At 42.2% G+C, this 19,298-nt stretch overlaps 1 protein-coding gene across 3 annotated transcripts in view; it reads left to right on the forward strand.

Annotated features, from left to right (window-relative positions):
* igdcc4 (immunoglobulin superfamily, DCC subclass, member 4) overlaps positions 1-19,298 on the forward strand; it is a 68,657-nt gene that overhangs the window by 17,464 nt on the left and 31,895 nt on the right. For 2 of the 3 annotated variants that reach the window (XM_054770789.1, XM_054770790.1), the window contains exon 2: positions 16,656-16,970. The exons of the other annotated variant lie outside the window; for it this stretch is intronic. In XM_054770789.1, the coding sequence (XP_054626764.1) occupies positions 16,656-16,970 (315 nt within the window). The remainder of the gene's footprint in view (positions 1-16,655; positions 16,971-19,298) is intronic. 3 annotated transcript variants of the gene reach the window in all.

A 19,298-nucleotide genomic window follows, 5' to 3' on the forward strand; every position in this document is an offset into this window, starting at 1 on the left:
CCCAAGAGCGCAGCAACGACTCATCCAAGGGGTCACAAAAGACCCCACAACAACACCCAAAGAACTGCAGTCCTCATTTTCCTCAGTTAAGGTCAGTGTTCATGACTCCACCATAAGAAAGACACTGGGCAAAAATGACTGCATGGCAGAGTTCCAAGACGAAAACCACTGGTCAGAACTTTAAGGCTCATCTCAGTTTTGCCAGACAGCATCTTGATGACCCCCAAGACCTTTGGGTAAATACTCTGTGGCCTGACGAGACACAAGTTGAACTTTTCGTAAGGTGTGCGTCCCACTACATCTGAACATAAAAGTAATACTGCTTTCAGAAACAGAACATCATACCAACAGTAAAATATGGTGGTGGTAGTGTGATGGTCTGGGGCTGTTTTGCTGCTTCAGAACCTGAAAGACTTTCTGTGATAAATGGAACCATGAATCCTTCTTTCTACCAAACGGCTTTACATTCTCTGAAGGAAAATATATCCGGCCATTTGTTCGTGACCTCTGGCTGAAACCAACTTGGGTTCTGCAGCAGGACAATGATGAGACTTTAGAGTGGCCTAGTCAAAGTCCTGACCTAAATCCTATTGAGATGCTGTGGCATGACCTTAAAAAGGCGGTTCATGCTCAAAAACCCTCCAATGTGGCTGAATTACAACAATTCTGCAAAGATGAGTGTGTCGAAATTCCTCCACAGCGCTGTAAGAGACTCACTGCAAGTTATCGCAAATGCTTGATTGCAGCTGTTGCTGCTAAGGGTGGCCCAACCACTTATTAGGTTTAGGGGGCAATCACTTTTTCACACAGGACCATGTAGGTTTGGATATTTGTAGGTTTGGATTTTTTTCTCTCTTAATAATAACAAGTTTCATTTAAAAACTGCATTTTGTGTTCAGTTGTGTTGGCACTGACTGATATTTTAATTTGTTTGATGACCTGAAATATTTAAGTGTGACAAACATGCAAAAAAATAAGAAATCAGGAAGGGGGCAAAGACTTTTTCACACCACTGTATTTGAGCTTGAATCAATTATTCATTGGTGAAAAGCGCTGCAGATTGACAAGAATGATTTGAAGTTATAAAAGGCTGCAGGGAGCAAGTACAGGAACAATCTCTTCTCCTAGTTCTAGTTAGCGCTCGAGCAGCTTGACAGTACACATACAGTGAACAAGTACACATTTGGTGAAATTCAAAACTTGAATGCCATGCCTCCAATCATCTAGTAGTATGTCACCATCCCAAGTCCTACACGGCTTCATCCTGCAGACAGTTTAATGGTTCACACGGCGTTATAACCATCTGTACTTGCCAATGATGACCCTGACATTCACACACATACACAGTACCTCTGCAAGGAATGACTTTTCTGGAGAAGTAAGACACTTAAATTAGCATCAGCAGGGCTGATATGAAGTAATTACTTTGGAATGACTTCTTTGTCCAGGCTGGAGGAGGTGGTCACGTGCATGTACTGTAGATGTTTGCCAGTGAATCATAATAGTGGAAATGTCACGACTGAGGCTTCCTGATGCCTGGTGCTTGCATGGTCTCCCTCAGCGAATGCGATGTGTCACACGGCAGTGTCGGTTATCATTCTGATTTGGTGTGAGATGCACAGCGGCGTTATTAAGTCCATGCATGTCACCTCGGTGAGCAGCAACAAGGGGGAGAGAAGGGGCATTAGGCCTTCTTAAAATCACTGCCATATTTTTTCCTCTTATGTTTTTGCATGTTCATCGCTTGTTTAGTCCACCACTTCAGTTGTGTCAAGGCTTTTATATATTTAATGGCATTTGTACAGCACATGCATTCTGTTGCTGGTTGACACGTTCCACTGTTAGTTTGTCGTTGACTCATACAAGTTGCCCTGCTGCTTCTCATGGCCATGCAGAGGCCCCATGCTGCTGGGAGGCCCCGCATACAGGGGGCGCCGCTCCCTGATTGGTCGACACCAGGCAGGGATGAATGAGCACTGTACATAGAGCAGGAGGTATGAAGGAGTGCAACAGTAAACCCCCATCCCCCTACTCTCGTTCTTTGGCTTCCCTCTATCCACTGTATGTTCTGGGACTGTTCAATGAGATGCATGAGACAGTTTGATTGTAGATTGTACTTCTGCAGGCTATAAGATGGCTAATCAATTCTTTAGACTACATCAAGTCTGACTTACAGTATAGAAGTTATACATGTGTAATGTATAAACTCAGACTTGTGCAAAGGCCTGCTTTGCATAGAATAAATGGCCTCCATTAATTATAGGCCACACATTTTCCCAACATTTTCAGTGAATAATTAACCTGGATTTTTTTTACCACTGACAAATATTTGTGTGTTTGGACTTACTGAACACCTGAAACAACCTGCACAAAAAAATATTGACTTACATGTGTTCAATTCTTTTTCACCGAGCGGCCGCATACTGAAAAATGAAAGCATGCAAAGGCCACTTTAATGTTTTGTAAACCAACGCATGTAGATATTAGGGCTGGGAACCTCAGGGTACCTCACAATACAGTACAATTTGATAATATCTCAATGCAGTGAAACAAAATCCCCAAAAATAATAATTTCATAGTTTAGATTTTGCAGCCTTCAGCTGGGATAGGCCCCAGCGTACCCTTGACTCTAATGAGGACAAGTAGTATAGATAATGGATGGATATTTTGCAGCAATGAGACCGTTTCAGTGCAACATAGCTGTGAAACAGGATTTTATTTTAGGTGTTTGTTAAGAAAATATCAAAGTGGCATCCTTGTATGCTTTCATGCTTCATGCTTTTTTCAGTATGTGGCCCTTGGTGGAAAAGGTTGGACACCACTGATTTAAAGCATTAAGAATTAAATCTTGTAAAGTAGATGCTAAACATTTAAGATTCTTTTTGTAGATCTGCAAACAGAGGCACGTTATTGTTGAAGTCAAGCATTTTGTTCAGTTTCTCAAACAGTGTGTGTGAGGGGAAAAACAAAACACTCTTTAGACCTGGACCGCCAGTCAGATCTGAGAATTGAATATCTTGTTTGTAGCAGCTCCCAGACATTTGGGGTGTTCACGGGGAGATGACTTGCTGTGTGAGAAGAACATTGAACTTTCGTCATGGGAGGAAACACAGCTGGAACGTCTGCACTCCTGACAGGGCAGCTGTTCACATTGTTGAGTGAATCACAGCCTTGCAGTGGAGTCAGGGAAACATTACGTCCTCTGTTTATAGCACTGTAAATCCAAAGAGATCCATAAAAAAATCTTAGGAGAGGTTATTTTTTGATTGTAGTTAGTCAGTTAGTTAGCAGAGGTATGCGACAGATTAATAATTGTGCAAAACTGTGCCTAGAAATGCACGTTCCCTTCTTCTGCATTGTAGTCTGCTTGTATTGGGGCCAAATAAGGCAGTGATCACCAGATCCATCAAATGGAGCTGCAGTGAAGGTAGTTGGTACCCACTTTGTGCTTTTCTGCCACCTACAGGGCTGGAATGGTATTGCCTACAACCTAACACATTTTCCAGTCGAGCAAGTTTGATGGTTTGGATTGTAAAACATTGGTGGAGGTCACACATGCACTGTTACCGATGCCATTTAGTTAATGAGAACCACCACCTTGCACAATAGAAGTCATCAGAACATCTCCAAGTGATGTAGACATATAATTAACTCATTCAAGACCAAAGACGTAGTTATACTGTATGTTTTTATCAATCTGAATGCCTGATCCCAACTACTTATTTATATGTCTTTTATGTATTTTTTGCACAAGAGGCAAAAATAGGTGATGACGCAACTCCCTACTGATGATTTTAAGCCATAAAAACGGCCACAAGGTGGCAGAAGTGCATTTTATAAGAGCTGGGCAGAGATCATGTGGACAGAAACAACACACATGACATGAAGAAGTGAGAGGGCGTGGAGGAGTGTAGCGTGCAGAAGGTTACGCATTGTCGGGAAATTGTAACTCGCACACATGCACACACATAGTTCATTTATTTTTTCGACTTCTTCTACCAGCATAGAGTGTGTACTTTTGTGACATTAAATAAAATGTCTACTAATTACATGCAAAAATCCTTACATTTATTGGTGCAATACACCGTTGGTCAATTTTGCCTAGCATTTCAGGATGTAAGGTAAACGTACAAAATCCTCAACAAACTGTAATGTCTGTGCTTGTGGTTGAGAAAGACGTAGCCACCGACGCAATTTCAATTGTGTTATTAAAACGTAAGATAGTTTTTACGACACCCTTATTTTGTTTACACAATTAGACAGGATGTGGCGAACAGTGCTCTTATGTCGAAGGCCGTAAGTGTGTTGTGCGCGTTGAGAATGTCCGTTGACGGTTAAGGCAAGTTGATTACAAGAATAAACGAGTCTCTCGTCCTTATTTCACTCAGAATTTGCACATGTAAAACGCTCGCTTACATTAACAAGCGGTAAACAAACGACACAGTGTAAACACACACACGCACAGCCGCACTAGCATGCCCCGATAAACTATGGCAACCTAGTTTCCATTCACGCACTGTTTTAACATGTTTCGTGGTGGAGGGAGTAGATTAGTGTTTGTGGTGAGATTCCGCCACAATTTAACGGTCGTCCGGGAAAATACATCCCCACACAAACGTTCCCTCGATGACAGCATTTTATTCGCATGATGTAATTTTCCACTAGATTCCGCCTATAACAGTAGATTTTGTTTTTATTGGCCAATTCCGCGAGCTGGCGGAAACCATAGGGCCCTATAACTACCACGTGGCACAATAGAAATAAATAGAAAGACTCCACGAAGTGTGGAGAGTTGCAGTAATCCTGAACACTGTAGAGCAGGGGGGGGGAAGGTGGAATTGACCTTAATTTACAGTCATTCGAATTAGTCGTGTAGTAATCCGGAAGATGTCTGGTGGGAGACATTGCTGTCATCTACGACCTACTGTATGTATTTCTTTGTAAGACCTAAATGCTTGTGTTAAATCTCATTTACGTGTCCAAGTGAGTGTTTAATGCCTTTTATGCTGACAAAACTACTACTACTTATGTTTTTTTACAGTCATGAAGCCCTGATATTTACATGACCTTCTCTTCTCTTTGTCATGTCCTTCCACTCATGCATGCTCAAAGTTGCAGTCTTAGCATGTAGCTGATATCTTGCTGTTTCTCTCCTCTGGAGCCCCGAATATTGATTTGTTCACATGGCGGCTTGCTTTTGACCACAAACACGGTTAAACGTTTGGGAACTTATTTACAGCATTGTTGTCGATATTGAATTAGCGCTCAGCTGCAACCCCACATACAGTAAGCCACTAGTTGAATGTATAGATTTGTACTGGATATTCTAAGCTTCCCTCACTTACAGTACTCGTCTTACGTAGCAGTGGCATTCAGGTGGCAGTGCAGGGATGGACACATGACTAATTTCCCTGGAATGCATTTCATAGAATTAATCTCAGAATGTTCTGAACTCCTGTTTTCATGCCAGTGTTGCATTGAGCAGAATGCTGCCCAGGAAAAAAAAAAAAAAGTCTTCTATTCCCGACTTCTGCTGCTAGAATTGCTCACGGTTAAATGAGGTGTGTATGTGAAGCACTCTTTTCTGAAACCTTTTTTATTAGGCCCGCACATGTGCGGGAAGGTGGGAGGGGGGTGGAATGGTTTTGTATGATGGCTCTACATAAAAGGCTGCCGAAACCTGAGCTTTGGCCTCTCGGGGGTCACGGGGGCGAGCCACAGGCTGTGTTGACAGTGAGGCTGACCCGGTGAAATATTCACTTGGCAGCGTCACTCTAAATGGACTGTCCCTCCTCCTCCTCTTTCCTAAACACTTTTTAAAGAACACCAGTGATTCATTAACAAAGATGGACAAGCTCTGCAATGTTCACTTCCACTTAATTTGCGCTGTTTGACACTCAAATAGCACTCTGCAGTATTTCTTTATAGAGCAATGATACAAAATTGCAACATGAATATGTAGAAATAAACATGTATCCTAAGTTCTTTTACGAGGCCTGTCACGAAAATCGATAAATCGAATGATTAGGACGCCCTCGTTAAACTGACACGTGCGTTTATGCGTGTGTGTTTCATCTGCTCGTTTCTCTGTGCCACACATTGTGGATGACAAGAGGGTTCACTCTGTATCTGTCTGTGTGCATTGGTTCTATAGTGGAATGTACGGAAAGAGTGAGCCTTCATCTCATTCAGCCACTTCGTGGAGGCGGGTGCTACTACAGTAGTGATAGATACAGAGGGTTAGCAGTTAGCTTTGTGAGGCAAGATATGTTAACATGGATGAAGGCACAGAAACGATGGTTTCTGAGGCGAACGCCACAGCCGACAGCCCCAGTGTAGGAATATTTCATTTTTAAACAGACTGAAGGTGAGTGCATGAGCACCGACGACCGACACGGACGGTTTTCTCAGCTGGGTAAGAAAAACTGCCGATGTAGGTGCCCTCGGGCAGCGGAGGCTTCGTCCCGACAGTAAACGCTTATTGAGGTGTTTGGTCGGCAAATATGAACAAAACAGGTGAAAATGGCGTGCGCTCATAGACAGTGTCGCTGCTACATTGCAAAAGAAATTCAACCATTCAATACGGTTATATGGCATATATGGCACAAATTTTAAACAACGTACATACAGGCAACTCTTATGTCAAGCTAACACAGGTACACTATACTTGAGTACCATCTAGTGGCGGAAATGTGAATTACACCTCTAATGACAATAATGAAAAAAAATGGTCTCAAAAAATGTCGTCGATAATATCGACCATCAACGATAATTTGTAGCACAACAATCAACCAGCAAAATTTGTTATCGCGACAGGCCTAGTTTTGACCCTTTAGGACCACCATATTTAATTAAACCACTTCTCCACCACCGTGGTGTGATTACTACCCTGTTTTGTCCCACTATGTCCCTTTTTGTCAAGTGAAAATGGCAACGTGAGGGAGGTCGTGTTGTGTGTGATGATGATCTGTGGGTCCAACAATACTGCAGCTCTGCTTAGCTTTTGGCTTTGGCTCACCAAATGTGGCGATGCGATTGAGGGGGAGACAGGAGTGGAGGATAAGTGGGGAAAAAGCCTTTCTCAAAATCTCAGTCGCTAACAACAGTCACATGACTCGGAAGCAGACGTTTGTGGAAAAGAGTGACCTGCCGCTAGGAAATAATAACGTGACGTTACCAGTTTTAAGTATGTAAGAACAAGTGTGCGAGTATGTAATTTAGGCCACTTTTTTCCTGCTTTTGTAATCTGCTACAGTTATGTCAGCTTAAGTTGCTAGTTACAAAGCCATGTTTATACCTTCCCCCCTCCCCCCGTATCATCTTCTAACAAGTGTGAATATGAGAAAATTCTCCTGAACTAGATAAAGTCCTTAAAATCCTCCTGCGGGATTATTATTACCTAACAAGTGAATCATCTCAACGCTTTCACTGTAATTGATAAGATCGTGAAACGACATTTAATATAGTTTACAGCTTTAATAGTCACATCTTTGTGATGAAAAGCGTCACTCTCAGCTTCATCTCTAAAACTATTGCATCCTTGGCTGACACTCACAGACGCGGTGCTGCTGTCTCTGTGTCTACGTATGTTGGGACTGGGAAAACGGTTGACACCTTCGGTAGTTTTGATTAAAAAAAGGTTGGTTTTCCACTCGCCTTTTCTTCTCCGTTGAGGCAACGCGGCGACAACAAGTTTGTTTGTTTCAATCTGCACATGCGCAGTAACATGGAATAGTCCAGTGGATGAAAAGCGAGGCAGCGGTCGAAACGCTGATGAAAGATTAGTCATTTCGATGTAGTTTTAAGCATGTAGTATGTATTTTAAATTGAAGGAAAAAAAAACAGTTTTTGTGACGTTTGAGAGCCCCTGGAAATGTCGGCCCCAGGCAATTGCCTGTGTTTGCCTTATGGTAAGTGCACCCCTGGAGTCACTTGATTGCATTTATTTGCATTTTGCTTTATTTTTGTTTGTTTTTTACTAAAAAATATCCATTGTGTTGTGACTTCAGTTGCAGGATTACCCACGGCAGACTGCATTTTATTTATTGATTATTTAATTAGAAAGAATTCAGTTATTTTTTTTGTTTTTTATTTGAAATACGTGTGTGTTCCACTTTCATCATGTTATACTATATGGTTTAAAAATGACTTCTGACTTCACTTTTTTTTTCTTTACAATAAAGACATTTCATACATTTCATACATATGTTATCATACCGTCTGAATCTCCTGCCTAGCGTAAACACGCTCATACAGCCTGAGTCGCACACACACACAGCCGCATAATTTGCTCTGCTAAACTAAAGCGGGAGTTACATACATCCCGACGTACGTGCTCCTCAATTTTTGGGAAATTTGTTGGCCGTGGCCGGCACGTAGAGGAAGAAGGGCATAAGAGGGGTTGCGAGTGTGTCGTACTTACGGAGCAAGTGATTCGCAACACACACATGCTTGCCACGCGCCCTCCGTTGGTAGCTTTTAAATCATGAGTGCGGCGTGTGCCTTGTGCGAGCTAGGTGTGCTTCGTGTAATGTCGTATGTTTCACTCATGTCCGTGTGTGGGCTTCGTACGAGGCTCGTGAAGCCCACTCACTTGGATTGCAAGATGGGCGTACTGGCTTCCTACGGCACCTACGGCTATCGTGACCGGGAGAACCAGAGTGTACAGCGGGAAGAGCCGCCTGTCGTGGCCGGGTAAGGCGTATTAATGTCAGATATGCTATGTGAGCAGCCGCCGTGTGTCCACGCAGGTCGAGTGTACAGCTGGAGGAGCCGCCTGCCGCGGGAGGAGCCACTGCTGTGGCCGGGCAATGTACACAATGTACTTTTAGACCTGCGACACGCGCGCTCCTCCTCTGCCTTGCTCTTGCGATCCAATTTTCTTCCTACGGGCTTTGCGGGCTGTCTGAAAAATTGAAAGTCTGTGCGGGAAATGTGCGTGTCTCTTGCGATTTTCCCCATTTTTGCACGTAGCCAGCACGTAGGAGCACGTACGTCAGTATGTAACTCCCCTTAAGCTAACACCGCTAGCTTGCATTCATGCTTCTTAGAGTAGTTTTGAATTTTTTTGCCAACATTTGCCGGTGTTTCAAGTCGCCAGTTCGGCCTTTTTAGTTCGGGAGGGGGCGCGCTAGTGTTTGTGATGTGTTTGTGCTACGATTGAGCGGACCGCCCGGGAAATACTTACCCACCCAAAGGTCCTTCTCATCACGATGACAGCATTTCATTAACACAATGTCAATTTTCTGAGATTCCGTCCGTGATTCCCTCAACGCAGAATTCGTAGGGCCCTATTATTGAAAAAGACCTTCGTGGCCGCCTGGAACTATTCTGGCCGCTTGGGAAACCTTTTTACCTGGGTAGTTTTTGGTGAAAATGCTGCAATGTTAACTTCAACATCATTTGTCTAATTTTACAAGCATTTGCAAAACAGCTAAACCTGTTATCTGCAACCAAATTTTTATATTTAAGGCAGAGAAGTGATCCATATTTGCAACATGAATATGCATAAACACATGTATGATATGCCTCATAACAGAACATAATCCCTAAAGTCATCTATGAGCTTCACAACTATTCATTATACGTCTCTGAAAGTATCCCGTCCTTTGCCAGCATTTCCCCTCTTGTCTAGGTAAATGGCAAAATGAGTACTTCAGGGACCTCTCTCTCCTTATGGGATGCTGGCACTTTGCAAGAGGACACGCGTGCACTTCAATGACTTCATTAGCAGATAGGCTGCATATATAAACCGCATGTGTGGCCATAAAATCAGGGCACTTTAGGTTTTCTGTATGTTTAAGAATATCAAGTGTTGGTTTCTTCTCGTAGGTCGGTGTTGGTTGAATGCTGGTGAGAAGATGTTGTTTTTCTTGTGCGGCACATGACTTCAATTTATATATCCTACTTTTTGCCGAGTTCTGAGCTGTTTTAATGACTTAATGAGACCTAATTACTGTAGAGAGTCTCCATGGAGGTGATGTGTGCCGCTTTGTGTGCACTGAAGTGCTGTAAGAGATTTTATTCACCTTCTAAAGGAGATATCTGTATTTTTTCACAGATTAAAACAGGTGTCTTAACAATATGTCTGTATAAAATACATAAAATACTCCAAAGATAAGAATGAGGGCACACGTAGGCCCTGTTCACACGGGAATGATACTGAGATTTTTTTGTTTGCCGGGTTGAAAAAAATGTGTGTCCACACTGCGCCAGATTAGTAATTAGTGAAAGAGAGAAAACGATGTAATACGCAAGGCACACCTACGTGTGGCGCTGTGAACAGACAGATGGAACCATGTGACATACCAAACCACAGAAGAAAAAAGAATGCTAAATCCGTCGTCTTCCGCTTTTCAAGGCTCATCTACACTTACAAGACGTGGTATTTTTCGGACTATAAGTCAGACATTGTTTCATGGTTTGGCTGGTCCTGCAACTTATACTCCAGAGCAACTTCTATGTTTTTTTTCACACTGGCAGCTATGAGAGGGCGCTCTAGGCTGGTGCGCTAGTACCTGCTACTCCTATCACTCTTGCACCACTGAAAATGTATGTAAACATCAACTCATAAAGACAACTGAGAAAGACAGAACACAAATGCCCTTCCGACTAATAGTCCGAAACATACGGTACTTCTTTTTTTGTTTGTTTGTCCTGTCCAGCCATTAGGGAAAATAGTATTGTTGATCTAAATGCCTTTACGTGCTCAACAGATTTGCACCGCCAGGGAAAAGTGTGAGATACACTTCCCCTGTTATGCAGAATTTACTGAATTGACTTTGATGTTTGGTTGCTATGCAAATTTGGAGCGGCCGGACCGGAGCAGGAGGGGATAGAGAAGAACAGAAGATAAAACAGAGAGGGGAGTGCGGGGATAAGAGCGGGACAAAAAAGGGAGAGACAAGGACAACAGCAACAACAACAATTGTGACAACAATAACAAAACAACAGAAACAAACAGGACTACATCAGCAAATCTGTGACAGCTATAAACACCATGACGGAAAGGACACAATAATAACAACAACCACATTGTAACAGTCATACATATTTGTAGTAATAGTAGTAATGCAATTATTAACTACGATAGCGATCACAATGACAATAACCGTAATGCACACGTTTGTAAAAACTATAATCACATTGCCGACATCACCGGCACTGTAAGGATACAGTTCTTCTGCGAGTCATTATCATCACTCATCACTCACTTCTGGTCACGTGATAGCGATGGGGTGGTGGTGGGTCGGGGACGTCATCGTTTTCGTGTTGGCTGTTTACACGCAGAACGCCGTTTCCATGAGGATGAGAGGGTGAAACGATAAAATACTTTGCCATTTTGACCTGAAAACATTTCCGTGAGGATAGCCCCTTAAACCCTCCTCTAATCAACCCTGTTCTGTTTTCATGGGTCTGTCCCGTGTCGTGCAAAAGTGCCACTCCTCACCCCCCTCTACTGCTGTGGCAACCAGACGTCAGATGATTCACCCAGAAAACTACAGGCCAGGTTTTACAGGGCAAGAAGTTAAGACATGACAGAATTCAGCCTTGGAGCAGTACAGAGGAGCTCCCCTGCGGCTGACAATCGTAAATAAAATTAATCCACTTTGCTGTAATTTCCTCTGTGGCTGGGAGGTGATGTTATTATGTGTGACAATTGGTGCATCCAACAGCACCGAGACTCTGCTTATTTTTAGGTTTGGATTTACTTGTGGCACTGTCTAGTCGCTTGTGAGAACGACATTGGCCAATCCTGGCACAGGGAGCTTCCACCAAGAAACTCGGTGTCAGAGCAGTCTTAAGCAAATTAGCTATAGATTGTTATGTCACAATCTGACATTGTGACATTGGCAGCTAACACAAAAATTACTTGGTTTGGGCACTCCAGTTACCCAAATATGGTATGCAAGCAATTAAAAAGTTACTTTTCCATAATTTGTCCCCCTTGAGGTAGGTGCTTTGACTTGAATCGGGATGCGTGTTCATCTCCATGGCAAGAGCTAATGTGTGTGTGTGTGTGTGTGTGTGTGTGTGTTTGTGTGTGTGCAGCCTTCCTCTGGATCACCCAGCCTCTTCATCAGAACATGACGGTAGGGGGTCAGGCCTCATTTAATCAAAGGAAAAATTCCATCTCCCATTAACTTAATTAATCCAACACAAGAGAGAGTGCTTTAAGACACCAGTGTGTGTGTCTTTGCATGTGCCACAGAATGTGTTTGGAAAGTAAATTCACACGTATAGTAGGTCTCCGGAATGTTTCCGGAATGAGTGTTTTTTGAGAGTGTTTAAACGAGAGAAATGTGAGAAAATGTTAATGCTTGTCTGAGAAAACTGTATACAGTCTATGGTGATGTGTTTTACAGCCTTAAAACACATATAATAATTAGGGGTGTAACAATGTGTGTATTTGAATCAAACCGTTCAATACACATGCGTACCAAACCATGACCCCTGTATCGAACAGTGCTCAGTTTCATATTTATTTTATCAACTTATGACGCCGCTCTGTCTTGAAAGCTCAGTATATCTCTGATCAACTACTAATTTATTTTTTGTATCAAAAAAATATTGAACCGTAGCACATACGTATCGAACCGAACTGAACCGTGAATTTTGTGTACCGTTGCACCCCTAATAATAATTTTAAACAAATAAAGTTGGCTACTTCGCAGATTTCACTTATTGGGGGCTATTTTGGGGAACCTATCCCCCGCGATAAACGAGGGAATGCTGAACAAGTGAAAGTCCATTTACCATTTAATTGTTCATGTTTTTGAAAATGTGATTTCTTGGCTTGTTTCTTTGATTTTTACAGTTTTTTGGTATATTTTTTTCCATTTTTAGGCACTTTAGAATGCCTTGTTCAAAAGGTTTTTTTTGCAAGCTAATTTAATTTAAAATACATTAAATATCCTTCCAGTTGGGTGGGATAATCAACAAAAAATACTATTGGAGCATGATTGAATTTGAACTTTAAAAAAAAATTATTATTATTATCTCGCCCTAAGTCAGCTGGGATAGGCTCCAGCATAGCCGCGACCCTAGTGAGGATAAACGGCATATAAAATAGATGGATGGATTATTATCACTCATAATATCCGGGACTGAATTATAATGCTATACTAGTATACATTATTTGTGCAGTGTCTTTCGGCTTTTAAAGAAAGCATTGCATTGATATCCGACATCGAAATCAGCATAATTCAAAGTGAAATGGCAATTTCACTCACCTTATCTGGACGTGTATGCATCATTTAGATTCTGTTCAGGAAAAATATACAGTACCGATTACATTTATTATGGAGCGTTATCGACGTGCAGTGTATTGATACTGCAGATCACCGATTTCAATTTCAGTTGTTTGATATCGATACTTTGTCCCACTTCAAGTATGAATGGCCTTGCCCTTTCCCAGTCATTGCATAGTAATTGTCCATAATTTACATAATTCCTCTATCTTTCTTGCCAAGTTAGTCTCTTCAGTGCAAAATTACACTAAACTTTGATAGAACACGTTTAATACTCTGACAATATCCAAATGGGTTTTTATGGTCTTTCCTCTTTAAGGTATACTCTCATCCCCTATAAAGTGTGTTCTTCACTGCCATGGCAATAAAATGACATGACACTAGATAATGTGGAAACAATGTATTTCTATGTAAAGATAAATGAGCACAAGTGTGGCGCTTTGGCAGATTTGTTCCACCCAAGAATAGGCCGTCAAATGAAACACACCATCCAACTACTCCCAGTTAGAGAGGCAGATTCATTGATATGGATCAATAAATTTGTAATTTTGAGGGAAAAGAGCCATTTGATTTAAGCACCTCCTCAAAGTTTGATTTGCATTTGTGCAGATAATGAAACAGATGTTGGTGCATAATGTATGAAGAAAGATAGAGAGAGAGAGAAAAAAACAATCATGCATTAAAAGCAGCAATGATTGAAAATGCACAGGCCGGGCGCAGCAGTGGATAAACTCAATGACCTGGGTGTCGCACAATCACAGGTTCAAAACCTCATTGGACTTGAGTGGATGAGACACTTTTAAAGCCAATTCCAATGCGGTCCATTTTATACCTGTCTTATGCTAAGCCTGCCTCCTTATGGAAACCAATCACGTCGCAGCCTGTCACAGATATTGAGTCTTCAGCTCCTTTTTATCTCCCATGTCTGTCATTACAACCTTTTATCCTGAGATCCTCCCCCTTTTTCTCTCCTGCCGTCTTGTTTTCCACAAAACTAAATTAAGAAGCACTCTCACATTACTTACAGAGAAATAAACCAAGCAACCTGTCAAGGTCAGACACCGTGGTTAAAAAACAGGGAATTATGAAAATGACAGGACTGTTGTACAGGAAGATGCATAAAGAACGTTCAAGGGGGCTTCAAGGTCTTAACAGGTGTACAAAGTCTGCCCTGGGGGCCTTTTTCAGCCTGCAGCTTGTTTCCCATCGGTCTTTTTTTATTGTAGCATGGCCCACATTAGGCAGTTTTTCCTTGAAATATATTTAACTGTTTAGAATATTTTGACCTGCAATGGACTGCTGTTAGCTTGTTTAATGAATAAAAGGTGAGGAATATTATATCCTTCAGATGATTTTGGAAGCGTCCATCGACGGAGAAAGTTTGGACATAACTGATCAATAAATTAAAACATTGTACAGGGACACAAAAATCCAGAGTTCAACCATCAACATGCATCTGCAAATCTCACAAGACTCAGCAAGCATCTAAAGCAGGGGTGTCCAAAGTCCAGCCCGAATACTATTAATAATGATATGCTTTGTAGGTGTGTCCCGACCCGTATCGATCTTGTAGATTAAAACGTGACAAGATTTCTCATTTGGAAAAAAGCTGTATCGTGAGAACAGGGCAGCCAAAAGCCAGCCTGACAGTGAACTATGGCATCGCTACTATGAATGATAGTACAGTAATATAGAAGTGGCGCTGTGCAAGGTATTATTGGAAACTCACATTAAGTACTGTATGCGCACCTTGCAAGCTAACCGACCTCCGTGTTCACAGCGTCAGCCAGTGACGTGTGGCTGTTTTTTCCATTGGGCGTTAAACAGTTACTTGCTACTTGTTGATGTCCAGGGAGAAGGTTTAGTAATTACCCCCGCCAAGCGCAAAGAGCAAGTGCGGAGGTTACGTTTTTATCTGGGGTTTATCTGTATGTTTGTCTGTGCTCAAAATAACTTGAAAAGTTGTGAATGGATTTGGATGAAATTTTCAGGAATTGTCGGAAATGGGATATGGAAGAACTGGGGGTGAAATTTGGGGAGTGGTCTGGATCAACATCTGGATCCAAGAATTTTTATAAAGGATTCTTTAACATAGCTAGATAGGACCATTTTGGGCATTTGTGCATGTAACTCTACAAAAAATGGACAAAATATCAAAAACAGATCCAATCACAGTAGTCGCCAAAGAACCTATCATGCATGTTTTTGGCATGTGGGAGGAAATCGGAGTACCCGGACAGAACCCACGCACGCACGGGGAGAACATTCAAACTTCACACAGAGATGCCCAAGCGGAGATTCAAACCCAGATATTCCCGAGCTCCTGACTTTGTGGCCAACATGCTAACCATTCGGCCACTATGCTGTCTAATCAAAATATGGTGACGCTAATTTTAGGTTATCAACATGCATTAATAATAGGGGTGTCACGAAACGAGGCGATATATGAGATTGGGTCTACGAGACAAGACAAGATTTTAACAATACTTTTAAGTACAATTAAAAAATATATGACAATGTATTGCCATCTATTAACTTAATTTCTACTACGTTACACACTTCTGTGTGTATGCTAGGGGCCCCGCCTCCACCCACCAAAAGTGCTCACTTCATTCATGCCGTTCTTCTATGGAACAAACGTGCCAAGGTGCTTCCTGCCTATTTCGAGGCAACAGACGAGTAAAACAGACACACATGCACATGGCAAGATATATTGAGGCTGGCAAAATTGCGCGTACAATTTAAACAGGTTATATTAAGCCAACAATTTTGATTATTTTAATTTCCACCTTTGCCAATTAGAGAAAAATCAAAATCCGAAAAACGTGTGCATCCATCAGCATCCAGGAAAGGATCGTGTTCGACTTGCGAGGTTCTGCTGCATACCCACTCAGGAAATCATAAATAATATCAACAGCATCTCATTCCAGTGCAGCTTTGAAAGCACTCTGTGACTCATCCCCCAGCACCTCTGGCTCTAGGACTTCCCCACTCTAAATTTAATGTTCTGCTGCTGACATACAAATCCTTCCAAGCTGCTGTGCCCATTTCATTTCCAACGCTCCTCCCTCCTCCTCTTCCTCTTCCTTCTCCTCCGTTGACTCCTCTGTGTCCCTGAAGCACCCTGCCCGAAGTCTGCTGCCAACATTATTGATTCCATTGAAGTCCTGCTGTAAAATGACAAATTGTCCAATGCTGAAACGGATAGCCAAGAACAACGCTAATCAAATCAGTGAGGAAAAAATGGCGATATTTGATTTATAGCGGTTTTCAAAGAATAATAAAATGGTTCCTATAAAGAGTTGCAGCCAAGTTCTCAAGCTGCAAGGCATACCACACAATTCATTACAGTTGAAACCGTTTCAACGAATGGGATTTATAATTAATTCCAATTGTGCCACACAGATAAGCCTGTTTCGGTGGAGCTGAGCTGCGGGGCAGGACCCAGCCATGTAGTGTTGGAGCCGGGGTCCCCCCTCACGCTGGACTGCAACCTGGGGGCCAGTGACACACCATTCAACATCACCTGGTCACGCGACGGCCAGCCACTTCCCCTGGAGGAGAGCGATGTCCTGCAGTATGTCGCCAACCGGTCCCTCCTCTTACTGCTCACCTCGAAGGATGGACCGCCTCCACACGATGTGGAGGGGGGTTACAGCTGCGTGAGTGCCAGCGCACATGGAGCCCTGACCAGCCGGACTGTCAATGTCCTCCTGGCGAGTAAGTGGCCCTTTATCGTGTATGATAGTTATGTGGTTGACTCACTCAGTCAGAGGTGTCTTTGTTTGGACACTGGATACCGCGGAATGATACAGCACAGGGCAAAAGGACTAGTCTGTTATGTGCAATATTGTGCAAAAACCAGAAAAAAATATTTATCGAAACCAAATCATATGAAAATTGAGGCGTTCGAAACTTGACTGTATGAAAGTAGTGATTCAGCTGTGAAATGAGCGTGCGTAAATTAGAGATGGGCATACAAATCTGTTAGTTGTTTGCAGGTTTGGATGGTGGAAATTAACAGATCAATCACAGTGTCGACCCACATACAGTATGTGATAAAGTCAAAATATTAAGATAAAAAAAATGTATTCTAATGAGAAAAAAGTCATAAACTTGTAATATTATGAGGAAAAATAATGACATTTTAGTAGCATAGAGTTGAAATATCCAAGAAAAAATATGTTATTTTTTAAAAGTCATAATATTATGAGTAAAGAGCAAAGCCTGAAGTTCATATTAATAATACGCTTTTTCACCTGTATCACAAAGCAGCTTTTTAAAACAAATATATATCTACCTTCTTAGCATATATCAAAGTGGCCCTTGCATCCTTTTGTTTTTCAGTATGTGGCCCTCGGTGGAAAAAGTTTGGACATCCCTGCTATAGGTGTTCATTTGTTGTCATACTTGGATTTATGTGCACGTGTGTACTTGGAGGTCAAACCTGTTGAATCATAAAGAACTTGAAGCACTTCACATTGGCAGTTGTCCCTGGTCATTCATCATCGCAGGCAGCACATACATACACTTTGGGTGCAATTTGAAGATGACATACAGTTTGTTTGGGTCCTGTGTGGCACTAAGTATGGTGGTTTGAAAAATTACTGCCCGAGTGTCTGTAGGTGTCTGTCCCTCAGGGTAGATATTCATCTATTTAGGGGACAAGAGGACAGACACTAGCTTTTTAATGGTCCCTCTTTGTCTGCAGCTCTTCAGAAGTCGTCTTTATTGAGTCATTAGCTTTGTAAAATGAGACCATGTACTCTGTGGATGCCCACGTTTTTGTCAGCTGTCAAATGCCTATTTATAAGGAGCTCTTCTTTGGGGGACAATAAGGTGGGTGAGGGTGGGGGGCGGAGTCGGGCATATGAATGGGGAGAAGGCGGATGGGGGCCGAGGAGTAGTCATGGTGAAGGGAAAGGTTTCCGAGACCATTAAGGGTGACCTTCAGTCTGCGTGTTTGTGAATTAAATCAGCGGCGAGGTTCTATGGAAGGGAGATTTGATCAACGCAGCGAGAGGTCGACGCCGAAGTGCTTTAACATTGACTTTGAGCGGATGTTTTCCTTTCCAGCCGCCAGCCGACGAAAAAACATATCTCTGATCACATCTGTGAAAACATATTACGAAAAGCCACCTGCTTAGATCCGACCTCCGTGTTTCCCAGTGGTACCATGCACGGGAATGTGAAGTCGCATGTTTTTAGATGAGACGGATCCCTTTCTGGCTACGAATTTAAATGGAAATAAGTTACTCTTTCCGCAAATTGTGAGCACCAACATATGGCGAGCACTTTGCCTCTCATCAAGACATCCTAGCATGTACTGTAATACTTGGCAAAAACAGCTTTTGACATTTATTGGCTCATTTAACCTCTCTCGTTATGGGCGCCCCTAAGGTGAATGTCAATATCTCTCCAGATATTTGTCCAGTTCCAGAGCAGCTGAAAGCAGCGTCAATTTGTTTTCATTACAGTAGCTATGCATTTTTAATGGCACCACACTCAAACATTAATTGGCTTAGCAATGGTGAATGGAGCACTAAGCGGGAATCAATCCCTCGGCAGCTGCATGTGCACCACTACACTGACTCGTGCTAGTGGTGACGCAACATGGAAGGTGACCTGGCTGGTTCAACAATAGTATAAAGCAGGGATTCCCAATAGAACACACATAGGGAAGCAGGGTCCATCAAAATGTTTGATGTATTAATTTTATTATTTTATTCAAAATAATCAATCAATCAAAATAGTTAATAGAAACGCATTCATCTGAGCGCTGCAATGACGTCAGCCTCCCTCTGGTGGACAAAGGCAGCATTGCCATCCACCATTTTCTATGCTGCTTGTCCTCCAATGAAATGTCCTCAAACGAAATGCATCATAGGAAAACTTTGAAATGTTGGGTTTTTTTTCATTTTAAACTCGTATTGACACATGTTTGTATATTTCTGAGGTATACCTTAGGAGTGTTAAGGTACTATGTGATGAATTTAGTGTTGTTAGTAAAGTGTTCTTAGAAAGACAGCACCGTGAATCAGACTGTTA

Source organism: Dunckerocampus dactyliophorus, chromosome 3, assembly GCF_027744805.1.
Source record: "Dunckerocampus dactyliophorus isolate RoL2022-P2 chromosome 3, RoL_Ddac_1.1, whole genome shotgun sequence".
In the NCBI taxonomy this organism is placed as follows: Eukaryota; Metazoa; Chordata; class Actinopteri; order Syngnathiformes; family Syngnathidae; genus Dunckerocampus; species Dunckerocampus dactyliophorus.